Source organism: Heloderma suspectum, chromosome 4 (assembly GCF_057233095.1).
Source record: "Heloderma suspectum isolate Gila_16-S chromosome 4, 16-S_ref, whole genome shotgun sequence".
Taxonomy (NCBI): Eukaryota; Metazoa; Chordata; class Lepidosauria; order Squamata; family Helodermatidae; genus Heloderma; species Heloderma suspectum.
The window spans coordinates 57,518,681-57,540,407 of NC_139461.1; the positions used below are offsets into that span (position 1 = coordinate 57,518,681).

At 43.5% G+C, this 21,727-nt stretch overlaps 1 protein-coding gene across 4 annotated transcripts in view; it reads left to right on the forward strand.

Annotated features, from left to right (window-relative positions):
- The first annotated feature begins 221 nt into the window (after window positions 1-221).
- Window positions 222-21,727, forward strand: part of LOC146346872 (nuclear receptor coactivator 2-like) — a 35,059-nt gene continuing 13,553 nt past the window's right edge. For 2 of the 4 annotated variants that reach the window (XM_084849335.1, XM_084849332.1), the window contains exons 1-3: window positions 222-645; window positions 10,971-11,071; window positions 11,161-11,301. In XM_084849335.1, coding sequence (XP_084705461.1) covers window positions 11,190-11,301 — 112 coding nt within the window. In that variant the 5' untranslated portion in view covers window positions 222-645; window positions 10,971-11,071; window positions 11,161-11,189. The remainder of the gene's footprint in view (window positions 646-10,970; window positions 11,072-11,160; window positions 11,302-21,727) is intronic. The other 2 variants (XM_084849336.1, XM_084849333.1) reach the window with 1 other exon arrangement.

Here is a 21,727-nt window from a genome sequence, read left to right on the forward strand (position 1 = left end):
GAGAGTGTTTTTGCCCAGGCTTCAAGCTCAGGCTTGGTCCCAGCTCATTTGGCTTCTGCTCTAGAAGCTAGAAGAGCAGCGTTTTGGATGGAGATGTGGCGTATTGGGTCGCTGTTGTTGTGCCTGTAGTTGACTGAGCGTGCCTGTGATCTTTTGTTCTCCTTTTGATCATTTAGGGCTGCCTGCGAACAGAGGCAGGCAAGCCCCTTTTTGGAGTTCTCAGTTCTTCTTGGAGTTTCAATAAAGCAAGGAGGAGGGCGGAAACCCTCACTCCCGAGAGTTCCTAGCCAAAGGACGCAGAGAGCCTCGTTGGTAGTTTCCTCCGCCAACGCACAGCAGCAGTAAGCCGTGTGCGGCTTGTCTCCCTCTCCAGCGAGAGAACGCGCCTCCGAGGCCACTTTTGCGCCTGGCAAAGGCCGGCGGCGGCGCTGCTGCTGCTGCTGCTGCTCCTGCTCTGCGCGCCTCGGCCCTCCCAGGCCCTGCTTTCTCGCTGGGTAGCTTTGCGGAGCAGGAGCGCGGGGAGCTGTGGGAGGGTCTCCACCGCAATAAACAAGCAGCCAGGGATTAAAGCGGGAACTCTTACAAAGCGAAGGTCCGCGCTGGCAGCAGCCTGGGCGACAGGAGCCGGAGACATTAGTGACCTCGGTAAACGAAGGCGCCCGGCCGACCCGTCCTCCCCCGTGCTGGCCCCTGGGCCCCCCGGCGTTACTCCGCGGACAGGACCGGGGGTGGGTGGGAGAGGGGTCCCTCCCCGGCTCTGCGTTGTATAACAACCCGGGTTCGTGTGCGCTGCTGCTGAGGACGGCTGCTTAGTGCCTGCAGCGCCACAGAGGAGAGGAAGATTTTTTTAACCGGGGGGGGGGGGCGACCTGGCAGCGGGACTTCTCTTTGCGCCCCCTCGCCTCCAGCATCCCCCCTCCTTCCCAGGAGGAGGCAAGTTGTGGGGTTTTCTGCACCCGGGAGGGACAACGGGGGCTGGTGTCAGCCCGTCCGCGTGGGTGTCCGCTGCTCCTTTACGAGTGGTGGGCATGTGGTCGCCTGTCTTCCCCCCTCCCCTTCATGGGAAATTAGTGGAAGGGAATAATGATCTGTTGGAAGTTTACACCACCATCACCCCTCCAGTTTTCCTTTTTCAGGGAAGGTGGCGCCTCGCCCGTCTTGGATAAAGGGGTGGGAGACGAGGACAGCCGCCTGAGGGGAGGGGAGAGGGAAAGGGGGCTCGTCTAAAGAGGGGGAGAGAGAAGGGGGGTGCTGCTTGTCGGGAAGAGGAAGGGGTGTTACTGGAGAAGGCTAGTGGGTCCCCCCCCCTCCGGCTCCCTGTCGTTCCTCGGTAGAAGCGACTTCAGGGGTGGCAGCTGCGTGGCTGACAATGGGGGTCGGGGTCGGTAGGGAGAGGGGACGGCGGCGGCCCCAGCGGCGCGTCCGTCGTCGCGAGGGGCTCGCCGCTTGGCCGGGGATGCCGTCCTTTCGGGTCCGGCGGGCTAGCACCAGAGCACTGGATGGCGAGGCGCAGGGTTGCTGCGCGCCTCAGCCTTCGGGGACCCCGTGTTTCAGCCGCCTCTTTCAGCTCTTCGGGGGCTGCCCTGCAAGAGGCATCGATTTCGCTGTGTATGTGTGAGTTGGTGCCGGATATGGAAGTGTGTGTGTACGCGCGCGGAGGGGTTGTGGTGGTGGGAGAGATTGCCCCACCTACCTTCCTTTCAGGATGGGACTCTTTGTTGGGGGCGGGGATGTTGATTCGGATGACTTTTACAGCAACGAATACATTATTCACCCTTAGTGATCCATGAAGGAGAGCTGTGTCTTTAAGTGGGCTCTAATCTACAAAAGATTATGCCATAATAAAATGGGTTAATCTTTAAGGTGCCATAGGACTCTTTATTTTTGCTACAAGAGAGACTAACATAGCTACCTACCTCTCTGATATGTACAGATTTAGGCTGCAGTCGTAGGCACTCTTATTAGGATTCTTGTGATGTTACCCACACTATTACTTTCTTTCAGAGGGGGTCTATAGTGTGAAATAGTTGAATTAAAACTAATAACGATTCTTCTGTTCAGTTGGTCTGAATAGAGATAATGGTATCTTGCCCTCTAAAGGTGTTCATTTACTAGGCAATGCCAAGATGATTGTATTATAACCCGTCTGCAGTTGTGAAGGGTCAGTGTACTTACTTTGCATACACTTAAGCTCTAATTGAATTGTCAGACTATACTTCTTGCATTTCATTACCATCAAAGCCTACCTTTAATCGTTTTTCTTCCTTTATACCCATGTGAATATATGCCAGCCAACTGCACTGCATGCATCTAATAAAATGGACATTTGTCCATGAAAGTTTATGTCAAATTTGCTAGTCTTTAAGGTGCTACAAATCTCATGCAGAGGTTACCCCTCTGGAAGTTACTATGCCTTTGTGTGTTGTTTGCTTTAGAAACTAGCACTCTGTAACCGTAGCAGCATAACAAGCCAAAAGGTTTCAGGTAGGCTTTGATTTTAAATTCCAGAATTTCAGCCCCATAAATATTTTTTGTCATGTGCTATCTTGAAACCCTATTACATGCTTTCCCATTCTACATACTGCATTTAAGAGATTAGATAGTACTTGTGTGGTCGTCATTTTTTTCTGCCATGATCATGCTCCTTGCTAATGCACTATAGAACTTACTATGATCACGACTTGATCATTTAAATTTCAAATACTTTGACACCATGCTTAAAAGTCAAGGATGCTAATCATGCTGGGATAATGATAGGCGCAACATTTTTGGCTAGAAATAATTTGTTAAAGAAGATATCTGATAAGCATACTAAATTGATAAAATAGGTTTATCTTGTACAGTGCTTTATAAATGGAATTTTAAGAGTTTGAGACTTCCTATTATGTGCATTTAATTTAGACTACCCAAGTTGGCTTTCACGGGGTTTCACTTCATAATAAGAGTAACCCTTCTCATCTGCAAAGAAGTACAGGTTACTCTGTAGAAATCAAGTGGTTTAGGAAGACAGCTGCTACTACAATGGTCACTGCCTTTTGCTGTCTCCTGCTGTCTCCTTTTGGCCTGAGATTGCACTTATGAATCTTATTGCATATAGTATTCAAGACACTGGCAACTTAGCATAACAAACAAACTAAAATCTAATTGTATGTTTGGCAAGTTCTTGTGTGCCTTTCTTTGTTCTTGCTCATGTTAAAGGCGATACCAGTAATACCAGGTAAACATGGTGTTTCTTCTTTAGAATTAAAATCTAGATGTGTTTTGTTTCAGGTCACTTTTTTTTTTTTTTTACTGCAGTGATATTAAGCAATGAAGAACCAAAGCACACTTCCTTAATAGTTCCCTCCTTCTGTACAGAAAACACATGTTATTATGTTATTAAAGACTTCCATGACCTATACTATAACATTTTATTACAGACTAGCACATGGATTCGGCTTCTCACGGGCTGGAACAGCCCTTAGTTTGACAAAGCAAAGCCATCAAGCAAACTTACACAGCTAGGCACAGCCCCTGCCATGGTGACCCTGATAACCCCTTGAGGGAGGGGTCTGTCCATTTCATTCCTGGGGGGGGGCTGCCCAGCAGAAGAGGGGAAGGATCAGCCGTGTAACTGTTTCCTCAGACTACTTCTTCCTGGCTTCAAACTTTATGAACTGCAAAACTTGTTGTTGTTGTTGTTGTTCAGTCGTTCAGTCGTGTCCGACTCTTCGTGACCCCATGGACCATAGCACGCCAGGCCTTCCTGTCCTGCGCTCTCTCCCGGAGCGTGCTCAAGTTCATATTCATTGCATCCGTGATGCTATCTAGCCATCTCATCCTCTGCCGTCCCTTCTCCTTTTGCCTTCAGTCTTTCCCAGCATCAGGGTCTTTTCCAGGGAGTTTTCTCTTCGCATTAGGTGGCCAAAATATTGGAGCTTCAGCTTCATTATCTGTCCTTCCAATGAGCACTCAGGGTTGATTTCCTTTAGGATGGACTGATTTGACCTCCTTGCAGTCCAGGGGACTTGTAAGAGTCTTCTCCAGCACCACAGTTCGAAAGCATCAATTCTTCGGCGCTCAGCCTTCCTTATAGTCCAGCTCTCACAGCCATACATTACTACTGGGAAAACCATAGCTTTGATTAGACAGACCTTTGTCGGCAAGGTGATGTCTCTGCTTCTTACTATGCTGTCTAGGTTTGCCATAGCTTTCCTCCCAAGGAGCAAGCGTCTTTTAATATCATGGCTACAGTCACCGTCTGCGGTGATCTTGGAGCCCAAGAAAGTAAAATCTGTCACTGCTTCCGTTTCTTCCCCTTCTATATGCCAGGAAGTGATAGGGCCAGATGACATGATCTTAGTTTTTTTAATGTTGAGTTTCAAACCAGCTTTTGCACTCTCCTCTTTCACCCTCAACAAGAGGCTCTTGAGATCCTCTTCGCTTTCTGCCATTAGGGTGGTATCGTCTGCATATCGGAGGTTGTTGATAATTCTCCCAGCAATCTTAATTCCGACCTCTGATTCATCCAACCCGGCATTTCTCATGATGTACTCTGCATATAAGTTAAATAAGCAGGGTGACAATATGCAGCCTTGTCGTACTCCTTTCCCAATTTTGAACCAATCGGTTGTTCCATCTCTGGTTCTTACTGTTGCTTCTTGACCCTCGTACAGGTTTCTCAGGAGACAGGTAAGGTGGTCTGGTACTCCCATCACTTTAAGAATTTGCCACAGTTTGTTGTGATCCACACAATCAAAGTCTTTAGCGTAGTCAATGAAGCAGAAATAGACATTTTTCTGGAATTCTCTTGCTTTCTCCATGATGCAGCGAATGTTGGCGATTTGATCTCTAGTTCCTCTGCCTCTTCTAAACCCAGCTTGTACTTCCGGTAGTTCTCGGTTCGCATACTGCTGAAGCCTAGCTTTGTAGGATTTTGAGCATCACCTTGCTGGCATGTGAAATGAGCGCAGTGGTGCGGTAGTTTGAACACTCTTTGGCGTTGCCCTTCTTTGGAATTGGAATGTAAACTGACCTTTTCCAGTCTTGTGGCCACTGTTGAGTGTTCCAGATTTGTTGGCATATTGAATGCAGCACTTTAACAGCATCATCTTTTAGGATTTTAAATAGCTCGGCTGGAATACTGTCATCTCTGCTAGCTTTGTTGTTACTAATGCTTCCTAAGGCCCACTTGACTTCACTCTCTAGGATGTCCGGCTCAAGTTCCGTGACCACACTATCATGGCTATCAGGGACATTCAGATCTTTCCTGTATAGTTCTTCTGTGTATTCTTGCCACCTCTTCTTAATGTCATCTGCTTCTGTTAGGTCCCTGCCTTCTTTGTCCTTTATCATGCCCGTCTTTGCACAAAACGTTCTCTTGAGATCTCCAGTTTTCTTGAAGAGATCTCTAGTCTTTCCCATTCTGTTGTTTTCCTCGATTTCTTTGCATTGTTCATTTAAGAAGGCCTTCTTGTCTCTCCTTGCTATTCTCTGGAACTCTGCATTCAGTTGGGTATATCTTCCCCTTTCTCCCTTGCTTTTCGCTTCCCTTCTTTCGTGAGCTACTTGTAAAGCCTCATCAGACAGCCACTTGGCTTTCTTGCATTTCTTTTTCTTTGGGACGGATTTCGTTGCTGCCTCCTGAACAATGTTACGGACCTCCGTCCATAGTTCCTCAGGCACTCTGTCTATCAGGTCTAATCCCTGAAATCTATTCCTCACCTCCACTGTATATTCATCAGGGATATCCTGGTTAAGAAATTCTCCCATGTAGTGACTGAATATGGTACTGCAGGTTTCAACCACACAGACACATTTAAATTAATTCTAATTAATGCATTTTAAAAAATAAATAACTCTGAAGTCCCCTTAGTCTGCATGCCAAGTTTCAGTTGTCTAGGTTTCATGGTCTTAGAGGAGATACAAACACTTCCATTGAAGCAGTAAATCTTTTAAAATTTTGATTGGCTGCCATTTTGTTTTAAGATAGTGGATGACATTTTTACTAAGCCTAAAACTATCCCAGATAGAGGCACAACAAATCCTAAAAGTTTCATAACAATTGGATATATGGATGTAGAGTCCATCCAGCACATATAAACAAACACTTCCTTTTATTTATTTAGATTATCACTGTTGCATGTATCCAGACATTTTTAAATCTACTTAAAAAGGCAGAACACCGCTTTGCTTCAGTCATTCCCTGAAAATGTTGTTTGATTATTTTGGATAGTGGTATGTAGTAATAATGTGAGAGGGTATGTGGTGAGGGTAGGAAAGAACCCCTTGAACATATGGAAATCACCAGAAAGATGTGCATCATAAGCTGTGGTTCTGTTGTGCGCTTTCAGATGGGAACTGAGCTTTCTTTCCTCTTTGGGATGTTGGTCTTACAGAAGAATTTGTTGATTTTTAGATGTAAAGATGATGAATCTTAAGGGTGCAGTCCTATCTGGATAGCCGTCAACCTCGAAATGGGAGGCTGCGGACTATCCCATGCAGGGCGGCTGGGGCATGGAGGGGATCCACTACTCTGTGCTCTGGCCGGCCTGCATTTTTGCTTAGATGGGCAGTTTCAGGGAGAGGGAGGGAAGGGGCCTGGAGACCCAATAGGAAGCTGCGTAAAGTAGCTTCAGCGGTCTCCTCTCCACCCCCGGGACCGTCCCCTTTTCCCTGTCCTCTCTCTTTTTCAATGAATGTGGAGACATGGCCGGTGCAGAGAGAACTGCACTGACTACTAGGGGCCAGGGAGCGCAGTTTCTGGGAACCAAGGTTGGAGCCCTGTCTCTGACTTCAGTTCCCAGAAACCAAACAATCCTGTGGCCCTCTAGGCAGTGTTTAGTGGCCATAGGATTGCTCCCTAAAAGTAGCAAACCAGTAACACATTTACGCTGTTAATTCTGCTAAAACAAATCTCTTAGCAGTTATATTTGAAGTATGTTAACTAAATGGTAAATAGGCTATAATTCATATTGGCTTTGTTTTATCTGTACCTATATTATTTATTGTTTGTTAGAAGTATATCCATTATGCAAACACACCCTGAGCTTAGTGTTTCAAGTCACATGGTGAACTTTGAAATATAAAATTGCATCCTGTCTTTTAAAACTTTGAGAAGTATATTTGAGGGAAAAGAAATTTCTTTGAACTTTTTGTTTTGAATCTTGAAAAGCAAATTAAAATTAGTATTCATTTGCTGAAAATACAAACCCGCAGTCACTGGCTATCACAGTGCTTGCTTGCTTTCCATTGCCAATGTCTCAGAGTGTAACCTGGATGATTTTTTAATATTTATTGCAACCTTTCTAAAGCAGCATCCCCGTTAAAGTAGTGGAATGCATTGTCACTGCGTAGTTTAGGTTATCTTTCAGCTTGTGACAGGTGCCTTTGCCTTCATCTGAAGTTCCATAGAATCGTAGAATAGTAGGGTTGGATGGGGCCTATAAGACCATCGAGTCCAAACCCCTGCTCAATGCAGGAATCCAAGTCAGAGCTTCTTTGACAGATGGCTGTCCAGCCTCATCTTGAATGCCTCCAATGTATAGGGAGACTTTTATTTATCGACGAAGATAAGAATAAAAAGAGACCCCTGCTTTCTTTAGCCATCATAGCTGGAAGACCTTTTCTCCACCATTAATTTGTTTCATCCCCTTTGAAAGCCACCCATGTAGAGACCTTCACCCGCCCACCCACCTGGTTTCTTCCCCATCCTTTCTTATGCACCCTTTCCCCTACTTGACAAACTTTTCTGAAAAAGCTGCTTCTGAAGACCAAACTAAGGGATACATTAAACACATGGACATGGCTTCTTTTTATTTTAAAAAAAGACAAGCCACACAGGAACCCAATCAGGATCAGGACTTCAGAAAGGAGTGACTTCATCCTTTCCCCCTTCACTGTGGTTCTGGTGAAAATCACCCACCCCAAGGTTGCTAATAATTTACCCTGGAAGGGAAACAACTGTTTTGACTAATGACAGCACCCCTCCCAGGGGGAATAGCAGCTTCAGGTAGACAATTTCCACTGGGATGACAGTGCAGAGGGAAAGGGTTAAGTCACCCCTTGGTCCAGTCCTGATCCTCATTGAGCTCCTTTGTGGCTGCTCTTTTTCAATTAAAAGCAAGACACGTTAAATGTGTATATGTATTAATGTGTCATCTAGTTTAGCTTTGAAACTTGGAGACTATTTGGGAGTAACTTCCAAAGCAGCTCAAGGAAAGGCGGATTAGAGTAGGGAAGGGCCCAATGTGTATGCTGTACTAGCACTTGTGCATATCTGAAACCTTCAATCCCAGCCATTAAGCAATAGAAAATTCATTGTTTGCAGTTGCATATACTGCTTAATAGGTTCAGGACTGGGGTGCCAGGAGGATAACTGATACATTGTAAAATGTCAAAATCCGTAATAGCAGCTCTTTGTAATGGTAGCTTTCTTGCATCACTTCTGTTTTTGTCAGAGATGCTTCCAGTGCTTCAAAGAGTGTGCTTGGTTCACACTATTGGTGGGATTGCAGTTTGGTTACAGTTTTAGGCAGAACACTTTGATGATCACTTTTGGTAATAACCTCACTGCAATGCCAGATTCAAAGCCTTTTGACTAAGGTAAGGCCATTACGTGCCATGTATTTAACTTTTCACAGTGTAACGTGGTTGTGTATCATGATAATAGAATGGGCACTATCCTAATTCTGTTGAAGTTGATGGCAAAACTTCAATTAATTTCACTGTCAGGGCACCAAGCTCAACTCAGGGGCTGTGTTTTTTAATGTACTGTCTGCAGTGAGCTAGAGTTTTAGAAAGCAAGTGTCTATAAGCTTTCAGGGATCAATCCTACTTCCCCGAGACAGTGTCTGGGGGACATAGGATTTTTCAGTTTCTGGGCTCCAACCTTGGAAACTGTGCTCCTTGCCCCCTTGGAGCCAGAGCATTTCTCTCTATGCAGGCTATGTCTCCATGCTCAGAAACGGGGAAAAGGGGGAGGTCCCGTGGGAGGAGACCACGGAAGCCATGTTACGCAGCTTCCTATACGCTGTGTGGCCTCCCACTCCAAAACTCCCCAGTTAGACAGGCGAAATCACATGTTGAGCCAAAAACGCTGGGCAGCCAGAGCACAGAGGTGAGGATCACCGCCGTGCTCAAGCCGCCCTGCATTGGATAGTTGTCAGCCTCTTGAGTTTGGAGGCTGATGACTATCTCCATAGGATTGCACCCTCAAGGTTCTACAGGTTGTTTGAGTACTAATTACAAAAATGGTCTTCCTTCAGTTAGCTTTAAAGTATGTTTCTTTTTCAATTTCCACTTTGATGTCATTTGTGCTAGCTAAAAATCAGTGGAATGCAGCTTTACTTCGAGGCAACATTACTGAGCACTTAGCACTTCGAATACCATGAGCACTATAAGCACTACATAAATAATAATAAATTAAAGCCGTAAGCTGTAAGAGGTCAGCTGGATACTTTTATTTATAATTTTTCTTTATAATTTTTAAAGATAAAAATAATGGATATTCTAAAACCAAGAATGCTTACTAAAAGATAGGAACTGCCACCAAAAAAACATTAAGTGGAAAACCTCTGATGGTTCTGCTGTGTTGCATAGTGAACGGCCACTGCTCAGAATGGCGCTTTTTGAACTTTGGCTTGTTCAAACTGAAGCACAGTGGCTGAGAGATCAAGGTTTTGAGCAATATCATTCTGGATGGACATCACACCTGCACCAGACCCCATAAATCCTCTGGCTGGTCCTGCAAAATTGACCACAGGGGTGAGGCACCAAAGGCATTCATCTCCCAGGGCGCTATTTATCCTAGGGCTGGCCCTAAGTATAGACCCTTCTCTACCTATGTCTAGTCTACTTAGGAACCTGTTTAACTTTGGGTGGGGGAGTTGCCTAGGTGTTAGACCCCTTCAGTAACCCCTTCGGAGCCATTCAGGGCTTGTTAGAAGTCTCTACATTTGGCATTAGAGATGTTCTGACATGTCTTCTTTGGAATTCAGGGCTTAAAGAGCATCTTGGTTTGAGATGCATGAAAGCAGTTATTAAGGGTTAGGGTAGGTACTATTGTTCCTCTGTTAATGTAGTTCGAGTGTTAGGGCTTGAAGAAGGAGTCGTTTGAGGATGTTTGTGGTCAGTGGTACACTTAGGCAATGTTAAAGGTGGTTCCATCCTTAAAGGCGACCTAGAAATGCTTAGACAGGCCAACAGACTCTGGACTTAATGGCCTTATGGGAAGCCCTGTACTAGTCTTACAGGGACCCTTCACTTTAGATGCTGATGTGTTGTCCTCATTCTGCTGAGTGTGGCCCTGGACTTCTGCCCCCAAGTCTTGTCCTGAATGGTCTCCATATATGATGCTAAGCATGAATAAGGAAGATGCAAGAGGAGGGAGGAAAAATGCATGAAGGGTTTTTAACTGTTTTGGAGTAGTTAGAGAAAGAGTTGATTGGGAATTGCTGTCTTCCTTCTGTGAGTGAAAGTGCAGGCAAAAGAGGCTGGAAGAGGTTTTGATGCTGCTATATTTGGAATTGATGGAATGTTGAAGACTAAGAAGTTGATTTGGGTAATGCTGTGCCCCATCAGCTTGAGAAGAGATTTGAATTGGGATCCTTGCAGATGTGAGTTAGGTGACCAGGAATGGGTGGAGTGACATAAGGGAAATATGACAAAAAGGAGCAAGTCAAGGCTTTTAACGTTTGCATTTTATTGCTCCAATGTTAAGTTAGATTGTGTTTTGAATGCAGTGTAACTTCTTGGAGCCTCTTGGAATAGACAGGCTAAAAAGCCAAATACATATTCTTTAAAGGTTCCTCAGAGAAAAATTTAGAATTCACACTACAGCAAAGAATAGTCAGTTCTCCATCATTTGTTATTTTTAATGCCTTACAGGCTGCTTTTAAAAAAAACAAAACACCGTTCTGCATTGTTTTGTAATTCTGCATTGTTTCGACAAATATTTTTCTCTGATTAAAAATATTTTTGTTCTATTCAAGATCTACAGTCTTGCTTGATTTGTATGGCAAGAAAATTCCAATGAAGGAAAGTCCACTTCTGCCCTCATCGGAGACGTTTAGCACTTGTCAGGATCTGTAAGGTATGGTGAGAGCGCATGTCAAATCTTTGCTATATAAAAACAACAACAACTGTAGTATCTCTTGTAACAATGGCTTTATATATACTCAGGCAAGATAACTTCACTGGACACCAGTACCATGCGAGCAGCAATGAAGCCTGGCTGGGAAGATGTGGTGAGAAGGTGCATTCAGAGATTCTATGCACGGCATGAGGGAGATATGTCTTTTGCCAAGAGGCAGCATCAAGAGGGTAAGGATCCTCTATAATTCTTCAGCTTGAAATGTTCAAACGGAATGTTTGCAGTAGGAAAGAAGTAACAAATTCTTGACATGTTATAATTCCAACATTTATAGGGGCTCCAATACAACCATGGAGTTCTAGGGAGTGCAAAGGCTTCCCAATTTGCTGCAATATCAGGGAACGAATTCCATGTATGGATGGAGATGGCACTGTATTTTCTTATCTCAGCATTTATATCCTGCTTTCCTTTGATAAAATCACAAGGTGGCTTACAAATGTTTTTTTTAATCTTTTTTTTATTAGTACGTTTATAAACTGCCCCTCAAAAGATATCAGGGGAGTGAACATTAAATATAACCAACATATAGTCGTACAACCATCAAGCCTGTCCGGGGGGGGGGGAGTTTGCCTTGGGCCCCCACACGGGGGGGGGGAGCCTAGACAAGCGTTATTTTATTTTAATAAAATGTGAGCCATTCACATGAGCCAAGGCAAGGAGAGCTTTTTTTTTAATTTCGAAAAGCATGCTTGCACATGCTCAGAACCCTCCTGCTGCTCCAGAGCCTTTCTCTGGACCAGAAAGGCTTTGGAGTCTGCCTGGAGCCCAGCACCAGGCAGTAGCTAGCCCCCCTAATTAAGAGGGGAAGCACCACAAAAAATAGGGTCAGGCTGGCCAATCAAAGATGACCCCTTCCCTCCTCAAGGGAGGGGTACTTTTAGGCGATGGGGGAAGGTTGCACAGAGGAAAGAGGCTGGCTGATTGGCCAGTAATGGAGTAGGTGGCTGGCCAGTCAGTGGCCAATCAGAGCCACTTGTGGGTGTGTTGGGCGGTCCAAGCCCAGTTGAATGGAGTGGATGGAGTGACTGAGGCACAGTATCGGCTTTATTTCCACTCTATCCTTCTTTGTTCCCATCTTGTTTACACCATCTCCCCCACCCCCCATGACTGGGGGAAAAAATCACTATGCGGCCTCTGCTAGAAATTGCTTTCTTGGTTGCTATTCTGGGTAAACTGAGGGGTGGGGTGGTCTGAACTGGTTTTAAATTGGGGCCTTTTTTGTCTTCCATTATACTTGCCTTAAGTAATTAATTGCCCTCCATTTTGTGGTACTATTCTGAGTCTGTTTTTACCTTTTACCTTTTTTTTGGTGGTGCAAAGTAATGCCTTAGAACATAAATTTCTGTCTAAATACCTCCTGTTTTGTATTTGCTGTTTTTAAAAAATATTATTTTAAACCCTGTGATTATGTAACCCATACTGAGCATTGACTTCAATTGCCTGCTGCCTCAGTTTTCCTGTGTGTCAAATGGGTCTCCCCCCTCTTCCAATCATTGATAAATTGCCTTAGAACACATATTCCTGGCTATATTCCTCCTTTTTCTGCTTGCTGGGCCACACTTAAGAAAAAAAGCCTGTGATTATCTATACCAAATATTCAAGGGTAATTTCTCCATCATTTCTTCCTATAAAGGTCACCCATTATAACAGAGCTTCTGGTCATAATTCTTAGTTCACATTGGCTGGTTCTGTGGTATACCTCGTAGGCCTTTCAGTCATATGCATTTTCACTCTGAGGTCACAATTCGTGTAATGGCTGTTGCACTCTTGACAGTGCATAGCATTACAGTAGTACGGGGCATAGTATTTTATTTCTTGTTTTGAAAAGAACTATCAGCTCATGTTGTTTTGTACTAATATTGTATTCTGTTCCAGGCTTCTGACAAAAACAACTTGAGGAAGCAGCTCAGAACTTGGTTCTGGAATACTTCCTAGGCACTGGTGACTACACCTCTGAAAGCTCTGTGTGTATAGTTCTTCTAGAGTAGTGAATGGAGGATAGGGGTGACTGTCAGGGGAGCAGGAGGCCATACACCTTTTCTCCCAGCAATTTTAACTAAATGAAAAATAGTACATTTTTAACAATTTTTTTCACCAACATTTCCTTTAAAAATTGTCAGTTTGTAAGAGATAAACAACATATATTTAAACATGAAAAGACTTGGTCCAGTAATGGAGGGGACGCTGCTCTCCAAACCCACTTTAACATTAGGTCTGAAATATTTTTAATTACCTATTAAAGAAAGATTAAACGTACTAATAATCAGTTATTTGGTACAAATATTTTGATATTTACTTTTTAATTATGTATATATTTATATGTATACTATAGTTATCCGAGAAGCTGGGACATTTTAAAATAAGATTTATGGTCTTTCAGTTATATATAATTTCAAAACAATCGTAATTTTTGTGTGTGATAGGGCTCCACCGAAAATTCCATTGCCCCAGGCCCCCAGATTCCTCTGGGCGGCCCTGGCAACCATAAAATACAATGAAAATGATAAAATACAATCCTAAAACAGCATTAAAAAGCAGTAAAATACAATAGGACAGACTGACCAACTTAAGTATAAATCACAAAACAATTTACAATGCAGTATTGCAATTAATGAGGTTGGAAGAGGAGGAATCCTATGTTAGCTGGGCCTGCCCATGTCCATGAGCTGCAGATTGAGCTGCATGATTCTTTTCAGAATATATCTACTGTTGATTAAAATACTGGAATACTTTAAACAGAACACAAAACTGAGGAGGGAAGGAATTACAGTTGACCAACCCAAATATAAATTTAGAAAGTGTATGCAAACATTGAAGCGCTGAATGATGCATTTCTCCTATCGGAGTCCTATAATCCTGATGAATTATTTGGATTAAGTGACAACACCATTTCCAGTTGGCAATTTTGGATCACATACACACACACACACACACCATGCACTGCACGCGCGCGCGCACATACACACACGCGCACGCACACACATATATTGGTCTAAAAGCATTCTAACCATCAGTCACATGTTGTTTTGAATACTTTTTATTTATTTTGTCTTTATAAATGAAATAATACCAACAACCTGATCAATAAGTACAATTTCCCAGCAAAACAAAATTCTTATGAGGACACAACAATGACAAAAAGAAAAAGAAAGGAAAAGAAAAGAAGAAAAAAGGGGAAAGAAAAGAAATTTATTTTTTCGTTTCTTCTCTTTTCCCCCTCCTCTTTAAAGGGTTAAATTTAAACTCCAATACCCACAGGCCTCAAATGCCATTCTATTTTAAAAACTATACCTAAAACATTAGCAATATTACTGTTTGATCATCAACCGTATATTTCAATCATCAATCTTCTAACAAGGAAACAGGCCTACAATTCATTCCCAGTAACCATATATTGCCCTTAAATTAAAATATAATAGTAGTAATAAATCTTAACAGTTCAACCAACCAAAAATCTTACTAAGTAATCTTATAGTGATGATGATGATAATAATAGTAATAATTATTTTAAAAAGGATGAAATTATGTTATATAATAACAAAGCTTAAAAGCAACCTTACAACAATCAGTAATATATTTTATACTAGATATATAAATGTGTGTGCACAATACACCCTCAAACAATATATTTAAATACAACATACCATATCTATCTATTTTGGAAAATAAGAATTTAAAGAAAAATAAAAAAGAGAAGAAAAATGAAAGAAAATAAATGAATATATGTATAATCAGATATCTTTTGACCTAGCCTGAATCATGTAGACTAAACATAAGCGGTTAACAAAACTTGTTTAAAGATTCCAATTCATGGGGCTGTAACAAAGATCTCATGTATTTTTACATTCAGCCATGCCTCCGCCATTTCATGATTTAGAAACTTCTTCATCTGACCTTCAGACGCAATGCAAAATGTAGCAGGATATTTTAGGTGATATTGTAAGTTCATTTGTTTTGCCATATTTTTCACCTTGATGAATTGCCTTCTTTTATTCGCCACCTCTTTGATGTAATCTGGAAATAACATAACTTTATCTTGTTTCCAAAAAACACTTCCTCCCTCTCTTGCCAAACGCAGGATATAATTATTTGTGGAGACCCTAGCAAATTGGACTATAGAATCATAGAATCATAGAATAGTAGGGTTGGAAGGGGCCTACAAGGCCATCGAGTCCAACCCCCTGCTCAATGCAGGAATCCAAGTCAGAGCATCCCTGACAAATGGCTGTCCAGCCTCGTCTTGAAGGCCTCCAGTGTGGGAGAGCCCACCACCTCCCCAGGTAATTGGTTCCATTGTCGTATTGCTCTGACAGTCAGGAAGTTTTTCCTGATGTTCAGCCGGAAACTGGCTTCCTGTTACTTGAGCCCATTATTCCGTGTCCTGCACTCTGGGATGATCAAGAAGAGATCCTGGCCTTCTTCTCTGTGACAACCTTTCAAGTACTTGAAGAGTGCTATCATATCTCCCCTCAATCTTCTCTTCTCAAGGCTAAACATGCCCAGTTCTTTCAGTCTCTCTTCAAAGGGCTTTGTTTCCAGCCCCCTGATCATCTTTGTTGCCCTCCTCTGAACCCTCTCCAGTTTGTCTGCATCCTTCTTAAAGTGTGGTGCCCAGAACTGGACACAGTACTCCAGATGAGGCCTAACCAGTGCTGAGTAGAGGGGAACTAGTACTTCCCGGGATTTGGAAGCGATGCTTCTATGAATGCAGCCCAAAATAGCATTTGCCTTTTTTGCAGCCACATCACATTGTTGGCTCATATTCAGCTTGTGATCGACAACAATTCCAAGATCCTTCTCGCTTGTAGTGTGGTTGAGCCACGTATCCCCCATCTTGTAACTGTGCATTTGGTTTCTTTTTCCTAGGTGCAGAACTTGGCATTCATCCCTATTAAATGTCATTCTGTTGTTTTCTGCCCAGCGCTCCAGTCTATCCAGATCACTTTGAATTTTGTTTCTGTCTTCCAAAGTATTAGCTATCCCGCCCAATTTTGTGTCATCTGCAAATTTGATCAGCATTCCCTGCACCTCCTCCTCCAAGTCATTCATAAAAATGTTGAAGAGCACTGGGCCCAGGACTGAGCCCTGCGGTACCCCACTCGTTACCTCTCCCCAGTTTGAGGAGGTCCCATTGATAAGCACTCTTTGAGTCTGATTCTGTAGCCAACTGTGGATCCACCAGATCGTTGTTTCATCTAGCCCACTTTGAGCTAGTTTGCTCATCAGGATATCATGGGGCACTTTGTCGAAAGCTTTGCTGAAGTCGAGGTATATGATGTCTACAGCATTCCCACGGTCTACAAGGGAGGTTACTTGATCAAAAAATGAGATCAGATTTGTCTGGCAGGACTTGTTTTTGACAAATCCATGTTGGCTTCGAGTAATCACGGCATTGTTGTCAAGGTGCTTCCAGATGGATTGCTTTATCATCTGCTCCAGAATTTTCCCAGGGATTCATGTCAGACTGACTGGTCTGTAGTTCCCAGCTTCCTCCTTTTTACCCTTTTTGAAGATAGGGACAACGTTAGCCCTCCTCCAGTCATCTGGCACTTCCCCCGTCCTCCATGATTTCTCAAAGAGAATAGACAGCGGTTCTGAGAGTTCTTCTGCCAGTTCCTTTATGACTCTAGGATGCAGTTCATCTGGCCCTGGAGATGTGAACTCATTCAAAGTAATGAGGTGTTCGTTGACCATATGCCTGTCGATCTCAAGCTGCAATCCTGCCCCTTCAGCCTGGACTTCGCCTTTGCCAGGGGGGTCATAGACCCTCTTTTGGGAGAAGACTGAGCCAAAGTAGGAATTGAGCACCTCTGCCTTTTCTTTGTCATCTGTTATCGTTTTGCCATCCTTATTTAATAGCTGAACCACCATTTCTTTCCTCTGCCTTTTACTATGCACGTAGCTGAAGAAAGCCTTTCTGTTGTTTTTAACATCCCTTGCTAACCTCAGCTCATTCTCAGCTTTAGCCTTCCTGACGTCATCCCTGCAATTCTGTGCTATCTGCCTGTACTCTTCCTTTGTTACTTGGCCTTCTTTCCACTTCCTATATGTGTCGTTTTTTGTTTTCAGGTCATCCCTAAGCTTTTTGTGAAGCCACATTGGCTTCTTCTGTTGTCTTCCACCTTTTCTTCTTGTTGGAATTGCTTGTGATTGTGCCTTGAGAATTTCCTTTTTTAAAAGCTCCCACCCATCTTGGACTCCTTTTCTCGCTAGCATCGCTTGCCATGGGACCTTACTGATCATTGTTCTGAGTATATGAAAATCAGCTTTCCTAAAATCCAGGGTATGCATTTGACTACACTCGGCTTTTGCTTCCCTTAGAACCAAGAACTCAAGTACAACATGGTCGCTTTCCCCCAGAGTTCCTGTAACTGCTACTTTATCCACTAAGTCATCTCTGTTGGTTAGGATCAAGTCAAGGATAGCTGATCCTCTAGTTCCTTCCTCTACTTTCTGTAGGAGGAAGTTATCCGCCACACAAGTCAGGAATTTCCTGGAGGGGCCATGTTTTGCAGAATTTGTCTCCCAACAAATATCGGGGAAATTGAAGTCCCCCATTACTACTACATCATGCTTCCTTAAAACATTGGCTATTTGCTTTTCAAAAGTTTCATCCTTGTCTTCTCCTTGATTGGGTGGCCAGTAGTAGACTCCGACCACCAGGTTCCTTTTATTCTTTGCTCCATTTATTTCAACCCAGATGCTCTCGATGGGGCTACCAAGTTCCTCCTCCTGTAGTTCTGTGCAGAGATATGTATTTTTCACATACAGTGCAACCCCACCTCCCTTTCTGTTCCTCCTGTTCTTTTTGAACAAGTGATACCCTTCAATTGCTGTATTCCAGTCATGAGAGTCATCCCACCAAGTCTCAGTTATACCTATCAGGTCATAATTTCCCTCTTGTATTAAGAGTTCAAGTTCGTTCTGTTTGTTTCCCATACTCTGGGCATTAGTATATAGACATCGAAGACCATGTGCTTCATAGTCTGGCTTTCTTCCTACATGTGTCTGAAGACTATTATTGGGCGCTATCAGAGCTGTTCTCTCCATTGCAGTGCATGCGCCTATGTCCATTGTTACCCCCAACATTATATCTCCCTTCCCCGTAGGATTCAGTTTAAAGCCCTCCTGATGAAGTTCTTCATGCTGTGGCCAAACACATTCTTCCCATCCTTTGTGAGGTGCAACCCATCCCTAGCCAACAGCCCATCTTCCAGGAAGTATAGCCCGTGGTCCCAGAATCCAAATCTCTCTCGTCGGCACCACCTTCGTAGCCAGTCATTCACCCGGACTATTTTTCGTTCCCTTTCTATCCCTCTTCTAACTACTGGAAGGATGGATGAGAAAACTATCTGGGCCCCAAAGTTCTTGAGTTTCCTTCCCAAAGCTTCAAAGTCTGACGTGATCTCTTCGTAGCTCCGCTTGGCGGTATCATTTGTTCCCACATGGATGAGAAGAAAGGGATACCTGTCAGTGGGCTTTATGAGTGCAGGCAACCTTTCAGTCACGTCTCTAATCTGTCCTCCCGGGAGACAACATACCTGGCGAGTCCACGGGTCTTCGCGACATACTTGGGTCTTGATCCCACGCAGCAAGGAGTCTCCCACTACTACCACTCTTCTCTTCTTCTTGTAGGCCTGGGTTTCATCGCCTCTGTTTGACTGACCTTTAGCCTCTTGCTCACTCTCATGCAGGTTCCCCTGTGATTCTTCCTCTGCAGGCTGTCCTCCAGTCTCATCCGCAAGTACCTGGAATCGGTTCCACAGCTCCACTGCTTCCACTGGTGCAGAGTGGCATCTAGTTCTTCTTCTCCTAACTGTCACCCTTTTCCAAGGAGTATCCTCTATTCCATTTTTCTTCACCTCAGCATTTCCCACTGCCTCATCTTGCTGTTGCTCTTCAAGCTTCTGGTCTGCCCTTTGCTGCTGTAGTTCCCCCATTCTGTCCAAGAACTCTTCGTGTTCTCTTATTCCCCGGAGGGTCGACAGTCGCCGCTCCAGTCCACTTACTTTTTCCTCCAGCAGCGTGATCAACTTGCACTTGTTGCAGGTGTAGGCCATGTTGTTCTCAGGCAAGAAAACAAACATTGCACACACCTTGCAGGTCACCACCACTGGAGAGTCTTGTCCTTCCATAGCCTCTTTTCCCTTTTTGTGTCTAGCTTTGTGATTGTTCTAGAGTAGCCTGTGCCTGCTCCTCTACTCAGTAGAGGTTAAAAGCAGAGTCCCACTGGTGTGAAAGTGTGTGTTACAAGACAAATAAATGGAAAAAAGTTAGTTAAAATAAAAAATTAAAATAATTTAAAAAAATGTTAGGGGCCTCCCCCTTGACCTCCCCTGCCGAACTCCCCTGGCCAACTCCTGTTTGCTCCCCCTGTCCGCTCGCTCTGTTCACTCGCTTTCTGGGAGCTTGCCTGCTTCTGTAGTCCCTGGACCAGCTGGAGCAGCTTGCTCTGCTCTGCTCTGCTCAGCTGGGAGGCAGGAAACAGCTGGGAGGCAGGAAACTGCTCAGCTGGGAGGCAGGAAAAATCATATATGACTATGATCATATAGTCAGTCCCTTTAGCATTTGGCACACAAAATGCATGCTCAATATCAAGCAAATAATCAGATGGCACAGGGAGTATCTCATGCAAAAGCTTGTCCACAAAAGTAGGCAAATTTACATCACTAGGCAGATTTTTAATCCCAATAATACGTACATTGTAACTGCACGTGAAGGCCTCCAGTTGGGAAATTCTGTCAGAGACATTTTTGAAAAAATCTTGTGTTGTAGTTTCATTCCCTCCCACCCGATTGTTAACCTTCATCTCCATTTTTTGCCAGGAAGCGTTAATTAAGTCCACAGCTCCTTGCAGGGCGGTGATGGAATTTTGGATTAAATCCAACCTTTTGGCTTGCTCCGTAAATTGCAAAGATGAAGTTTTTATCAAAGTAAATAATTCCCCCATATCTTCTGTTTTCGGAGCTTTTGGCAAAGGAGGTATGGGCAGAGTGGGCGGTGATGCAATCCCCTTTCTTCTCCTCACTGTAGCCATGGTTCTCTTCAGACAAATCTTGCAGGTCCTCAGATGTTCTCAAATATTGTTGATATTTCTTAAACCATCCATCAGGTATTGTTGATATTTCTTAATCCATATATTACAATGGAACACGTCAGCCCTGTTTTCTCCTATTATATAGGAGTTTCAGAACAGCTTTTTGCGATGGTTAAGCTCTGGGGAGATAATCTTGGAATCCAGTCCCCCCCCCCCCCCCGCTGCCTCGTGGGGAGTACTTTTCTCCAAGATGGTATCCAGATGCTGCCTTGCCCCCCCCTTTTAATTCCAGGGGGGAGATGAAAAGGTTTTTCAACCTTTTAAAAAGCTTTTGAGATAGCGTCCCATGGAGAGTCCGTGGGATGCTGCGAGGGCGACATTGGTTCCAACCAGAAGGCCCATCAGTCACATGTTGACACGCGTATACTGGATAAACTAGTAACAAGTAACTGTTAATTGCAAAGTGGTGTACTTGCCAAGCTGAAGGATATTGGAATCTTACTTTTTCTTTGCTACTCAAAGTTCAGGTATCTTATGCATGTCTAAGCATGCATGGACAAGAGAGCTGTTCTATATAGTATGTTTAATAAGAAAGTGCTTTGTCTGTTGTGCAGCATCTAATGAAATGACCTGTAACAGTTTTCCCAGAGAGACAGGAAAAGTGCAAGCCTATTTGTTTACCTTAATTGAAGGTCTCTGTAAAGTCTGTCCTTTTCCCTGGCAGGCTATTTTAATTTTTGCGGGTTTCCATGATGAACTGTTTGGGTCATTGTATGAGATATTTGTACTTTAATATAATATATTTTCAGGAATAAAACATGATATTGCTAAATAAGGCACAATTAATATAGATTTTTAAAAGAACAAACTGTCATGTTGATTGTAAAATGTAATAAAGGCTAGAGCTTTGATTCTTTAAAAAATCCTACTTGTTTCTGTAAAACTGCAGGAAGAATGTGTTGAGTATTGTCATCTGTTAGTGCAGCCTTTGTTTTTGGAGGATTAGGGAGTCAGTTGAACATTTAGGCCAGAAAGCATGGGGTAGTGCACTTTCTGAGCTCTTTCTTTCCTGAAGTTAGAGTGACCTTCGTGCCCTGGAGCAACTCCCCAAATTTAAAGGAATTTCAGAAGCTGTGTTTGACACACCACAAGGTGCTGCTGCAGATGGAAGTCCTGGTGTGCACATGTACAGTGGAGTTTTTGAATTGTGGCTTGGGGAAAACCTTTTTCTTCTTCCGCCTTATTGGAACCTTCTCTACTACAGTAGACTACATCCTCCAGAAGGCTAATGTAGCATATATGTTACAGCTCTGTACCAAATGAGGAAGATTTATGCCTCTTCCTGTTTAATGTGGTATGCAAATGAAATTGCAGTGAGCGCCACTGCTGTGAACTCTCAGCTCATCAGGTTTACATTAAACTGAGGGCTGAAGTGTGTATAATTATTAGACATCTAGCTTTGGATGTTTGGACGAGTACGGACGATGACGGGTAGGAAGCAACTAACCTTGGGTCACTGCCAGAAAAAAGAACTTTGAAATGTCCTCTGAAATGTGACT